General features: G+C 43.2%; 1 protein-coding gene across 1 annotated transcript in view; it reads left to right on the plus strand.

The window, feature by feature from the left end:
* The window catches only part of MX2 (MX dynamin like GTPase 2), a 34382-nt gene extending 28991 nt beyond the window's left edge, over positions 1-5391 (plus strand). The window contains 4 exon segments of the mRNA XM_070466796.1: positions 711-739; positions 741-788; positions 1853-2107; positions 3461-5391. Of these exon segments, the coding sequence (XP_070322897.1) occupies positions 711-739; positions 741-788; positions 1853-2107; positions 3461-3700 (572 nt within the window). The 3' untranslated portion in view covers positions 3701-5391.
* The last annotated feature ends 609 nt before the right edge of the window (positions 5392-6000 follow it).

The following is a 6000-nucleotide window of genomic DNA, read 5'->3' on the forward strand; positions in this document are numbered from 1 at the left end:
GAGAAGGGGACGACAGAGGATAAGATGGTTGGATGGCATCACTGACTCAATGGACATGAGTTTGAGCAGACTCTGGGAGTTGGTGATGGACAGGGATGCCTGGTGTGCTGCAGTCCATGGGGTTGAAAAGACTTGGACATGACTGAGTGGCTGAGCTGAACTGAACTGAGAGTGTGTATGAGCTTTCTATACCTCTTACCTAAGCCTGGATGGCACGGTGTGCGGAATAGCTGCTAACCCTGCAGAGAGGGGCTCCCAGGTGGCACAAGTGGTAAAGAATAAGCTTGCCAATGCAGGAGACACAGGTGGTGTGGGTTTGATCCCTGGGTCAAGAAGATCCCCTGGAGGAGGACATGACAACACACTCCAGTATTCTTGGCTGGAGCATCTCATGGACAGAAGAGCCTGGAAGGCTACCATCCATGGGGCTGCAAAGGAGCTGGACACGACTGAGCGACTAAACAACAGCAACAATCCTGCCGAGAGTGCACACCCAGGAAATGACCAGAAGTTGACAGGATCTGCTCAGGATGGGGGTGGATTTGGTTTCTTCATGGGATTATGTGCCATATCTCCTTCTCCCTTGGTCTGTAGGTCTGAAGAACTCAGTGCCAGAATGGGGCCAGTGTATCATGATTTATCCTCCTGTGTCTTTAACCCATTTCATTCCTGCTTGCATTTTGCTGATGTTTCGTTCTTTCCTTGATCAGAAATTATCTGGCAAACTTTCAAGGACACAGTCAAAAAAGCATTTTGCTGAATTTTGCAATCTGCATCAGACCGTCCAGGTAAGCACCCACAGTTTGCTTGCTTATAGTCTGCTTGCCAGTGCGTGGGTTTGATCCCTGTCCGGGAAGATCCCTGGAGAAGGAAATGGCAACCCACTCCAGTATTCTTACCTGCGGCAAGCACAGGCTGTCTGGGGCCAGGAAAGTTCAAGGGCCTTTGTCTCCTGTAGCATCCTGGGATGAACAGAGATCTAGGTGCAGCTACCTGGCTCCCACCCAGCCACTTCCCTCCACCATCTGTACCCTCTTCTCCTGAGTTGCATCAGAAGCCAGGATCTTGTGTCCTCCCATAAAACTCGTCTTGGGAAGTGACTCACAGTCCATTTCTGCTCTCAGGCCCCCAATCTGCAAGGGGAGTGGGTTGTCACATACGTGTTTGTGGCCACATACACTTCAACGAAGAACCTGCCCTTGTGACTCTCTTCTCGCAAACCACTGTCTCTGCCTTCAGTGCACAAAAATCCCTTTGAAACTCAAAAGTCAACCTGTGACTCAGTCCCACTGAGTCACATCTCCCTTTCCTGGGATGCCTTTGCCCATGTGCATGACTCGGGAGTTGCAGGATTTCTAGGAAGCACAGAGATGGAGCTGTTATCCCATGGTGCTCATTAGCACCGGATGCATTCTTGAATGCTTGGATTCAAGCCAACAACAGAGACAAGAGTGATGGGCTTGAACATGTAGACTAAACCGTAACTGAGGAAGCAGAAAGACAGTAACGTTCGAGGAAATAGGCTGGGGCCAAGAGAAAGAACAGACAGGTGCTCGCTTTGGCAGCATATATGCTGACAAACACACAACAGGCAGGAGGGAGGGTGAGCATGGCATGTGCAAGGTGGGGAGCCACAAGATGCAACAGGTGAGGACACAGCAGAGGGCAAACTGGGAGCTTCTGAAAATTGCTCCTGAAAAGTCTCAGACCTTCTTTGACCTTGGATTATTTTTAATTCAGCGTTCAACATCATAATATGGTACTATAGTAATAGTAATAATACTTCCTAAGCTGTTTAAACAGCAGGGGAAGAAAAGGGAGAGTAATATATTTATCTTCCTTATTTGACCAGAACAAGATCGAAGACATAAAAACAAAACAAATGGCAGAAGCAGCAAATCTGATCCATCTTCAGTTCAAGATGGAGAAGCTGGTTTTTTGTCAAGACCAGATTTACGGCGTGGTTCTGAACGCAGTCCGAGAAGATATTTTTAATTCCATGGGGAAGCCTTCAGAGAATCTTCAGTTGAAGCAGCCCCTTTTAAATGATCAATCTTCGGTTTCCTCCATTGTTGAGATTGGGGTCCACCTGAATGCATATTTCATGGTGAGCATGTAGGGATACAGGTCAGAGTGCTGTGGTCCCTACTGAGCAGAAAGCGGGATGTCCTGGTTGACAGCTGCTTTGCTGAGCAAAGAACAGGGCATCTCTGCTACAAAGCCCTTTAGGCTGTGAAAACCTACTCATATAGCATCTCATCATAGTTTTACAGTAACACTGAAAGGGAAAGAGTTAGTTGCTCAGTCAAGTCTGACTCTTTTAGACCCCATGGACTATAGCCTGCCAGGTTCCTCTGTCCATGGAATTCTCCAGGCAAGAATACTGGAGTGGGTAGCCATTCCCATCTCCAGGAGATCTTCCCCACCCAGGGATTGAACCCTGGTCTCCTGCATTGCAGGCAGATTCTTTACCATCTGAGCCACCAGGGACAGTAACCCTATCAAGACACTGTTAATTAATTTTCCCCAAATCAGATTTTTCATCTTAGCAGAACATGTGTTCAAAATTAATTCCAACTCCAAAGTTCATTATATTTTATTCTCTGCATAAGTTCCAAAATTACTATGATCAGAATACAGCAAAACATAAACACTAACTTTACTGGCTATGTTTTTGCTTTCTTACATGTTCAGAGGGTACCCAGAGTGCCTCAAACTCAAACTAAGTCCTACAAAGTAGAAGTGAAAAAGCCTGTCCCTAAATTTTGCAGCCCAGCCGACTTCATGGTTTCTAAGGCTTCATCCATAGATTAAAGTATTAGGGTGCATGGAAAAGAAGGTAGCTTTTTATTTTAGTTAAGTTTTTATTCATTTATTTGGTTGCATGGAATCTTAGTTGTGACATATGCGATCTAGTTCCCTGACCAGGGATCGAACCCAGGTCCCCTGCATTGGGAGTGTAGCGTCTTAGCCACTGGACTACTAAGGAAGTCCCAGAAGGTAGCTTTTAAACTACCCAACTCCTGAAGCCCTTTCTTGATTAGGATAGAAAGTAGAGTGACCCAGATGTGGGGTCCAGCTGTCAGGCAAACCGGAGATGCTGATGAAAGGAGTGAATGAAATAAGCATTGAAATATGTCCAGATCATCTCCCAGAAGGGACCTGGGGTTCACTGCCAGGAGGTCTCTCCAGGGAGGAGAGTGGGGGTGAGGAGGAGCTCCCTTCCAGGAAGGCTGGGATGTCTAGAACGTGGCTGGGTCTGCTAGCCTTCAGGTGGATCTTAGTGTCAGAGAGAATACCTGGGTCGTGAAAATGGGGCGACCCAAAGAGATCCTTCCCTTGGTTGGTACTGACCACTGGAGTGGAGATGGACAGGATCCCAGGACTTAGCATGCATCCAAGGAACTTCTCTCTGCAACCATAGACCCCTCCAGCTGACCCCTCTTACCCCCTCTTCCAGGAAACCAGCAAACGTCTCGCCAATCAGATCCCATTCATCATTCAGTACTTTATGCTCCAAGAGAATGGTGACAAGGTGCAGAAAACCATGATGCAGCTACTACAGGACACACAGCACTATTCCTGGCTGCTTCAAGAACAGAGTGATACAGCTACCAAGAGGAAATTCCTGAAGGAGAAGATCTATCGGCTAACTCAGGCACAGCAAGCTCTCTATGAATTCCCCCTTTTCAAGGGGTAAATCCCAAAGGAACTGCAGTACTTCTGGGTTTTGCTTATGTGCATGATCATTAAAGGAGTTGGTCCAGGAATTGGCCTTTTGTTTGGGGCCAGAACTTTCTGCTGCTGTCTGCATCCATCTTTCCTATACTGCACTCAGAACAAGAGTTTATATCTGAAGTCCTGAGCCGCTCAGAGCTGTCACCTCCTCCGGGAGGTCTTCCCCGTCCTGTGTGAAGAGGGGTCTCTCCGGTCCTTGGGCCCCAGAGCCCCCAGTTACATTGCTGTCATTCTTTATTCACTTGTCACCCCTCCCCATTAGATTAGGAGAACTTAGAGAGGTAAGGTCAGTTCTTATTCTTTTGTATTTCCAGAATCTTGCGTGGCCTCTGGCACATAGTAGTTCACTTAATAAATATAACATTGAACAAAAATGATGGGGATTAACTGAGGCTGTGGCTTAAATCCAGGTTGGTTGTTTGGAATGGTGTCCCTTAGCTGGTCCTTTTCTTATAAATTCAATCGTACCACCTGCTTCCCATCACTTGCTGTGATGGTGTTTCCCAGTCCCCCTAGAGGAAAGCAGCTGAGTGATACCATTTTTAATTTAGTTTCTCTGAATGCAGTGAGCTCCATTGCTGTATTGCCTTAAAGAGACATTTAATAATGAGAAACATTTTTTAAAAAAATATAGAGCTTCACAATAGTGGTCATCTCTAGATTGCAGGATTATGGATAATTTTATTTTCTTCTTTGACCTAAGCTAATGACTTTACAGCAATTTTAGGAGGGTTAAGTGAAACCATTTTTACAAACTATGTGTCCCAAAGCAGGTGTTCAAAACTGCCAGCAACTTTTCCCTCTAATTTTTCTTTACCTCTAGGTCTATAGAGAAGCTCTCAGCTCTAAGACTCTTTCAGTCAATTCTTACATTTAGTTCTTTGATTTTTTTTTGACAATTTCTGTATATGATGTTAGATAAGCATCCTTTTGCATGTGGATATCCAGGTTTCCTAGCACCATTTTTTGAAATGGCTGTTCTTTCCCCTATTGATCTTGGTGCTCTTGTCAAAAGTCGTTTGACCATATACGCAAAGACTTGTTTCTGGGCTTTCTCTTCTATTCCATTGGTCTATATGACTGACTTTATGACATTACCATACTGTTTTGATAATTGTAGACTTGTAAGTTTTGAAGTCGAGAACTCTGAGTCCTCCAGCTTTGTCCTTTTTTCCCATGAGTTTTGGCTGTTCAGGTGTCCATGAAATTCCATATGAATTTTAGGATGAATAGTCCTATCTTTGCAAAAAAAAAGGTCACTGGGAATTTGATAGAAATTGTAATGAATCCATAGATTGCTTTGGGTAGTACTTGCATCTTAACAATATTAAGTCTTTCAATCCATGAACATAGGATATCTTTCCATTTATTTGTGTCTTTCTTTAATTTCTTTAAGCAATATTTTATAGTTTTCTGTGTACAAGTTTTTCAATCCCTTAGTTACAAAGTATTTTGTTCTTCTCGTAAATGGAATTGTTAATTTCTTTTTCAACTCATTCACCGCTAATTTACATGTATGTAAATTTACATATATCATTTTTATGTGTTGATTTGCTATCTTGCTACTTTGTTGAGTTCATTCTTAGTTATAGTTTTGTGGTATATTTATGGTTTTTCTAATACACACAAGGTCATATCATCCGTGAAGCGAAATTATTTTGATTCTTCATTTCTGACTTGGATGCCTTTTATTTCCATATCTTGCCTAACTACTCTGTCTAGAACTTTCAGTACTATGTTAAATAATAATGGCACAAGTGGGAATCCATGTCTTACAAATTTACTCTGATTTTAAAGAAGTGTAATATCAAAATTGAAGATTATGAGAAAATTTAAAAGACAAACATTGGTCTCAGTTTAGGTATCGTACTTTTCTTATTTTTGGATTTTCCCCCTCATTTTATGAAGGGTACAAATAGTAGCAGAACTAAAGAAAAGAAAAGAATCAAATCCCTTCACAGTATAAATGCAGTTGTGAAGAACAGAGTCTGAGAAAAATGAAATCTGATGTTATCATTTGTGTCATAACTTGTATAGTCAAATCTGCCCCTAAATACTTAGTATATTTCACACGTGTGTACATATGCATTCACACATGTGTACACATGCATTCACACATGTGTGCACATGCACACAGCCTCAACCAAGCCTTCTCACTTACCTGCTCAGGACTGACCCCAAAACTTAGGTGCGAGGCATCTAGGGAAGATGCTTAGTATCAAGTGTATGAGTTTCTGGGACTGCAACACAAGGTACCACAAA

This window comes from Odocoileus virginianus, chromosome 4, assembly GCF_023699985.2.
Source record: "Odocoileus virginianus isolate 20LAN1187 ecotype Illinois chromosome 4, Ovbor_1.2, whole genome shotgun sequence".
In the NCBI taxonomy this organism is placed as follows: Eukaryota; Metazoa; Chordata; class Mammalia; order Artiodactyla; family Cervidae; genus Odocoileus; species Odocoileus virginianus.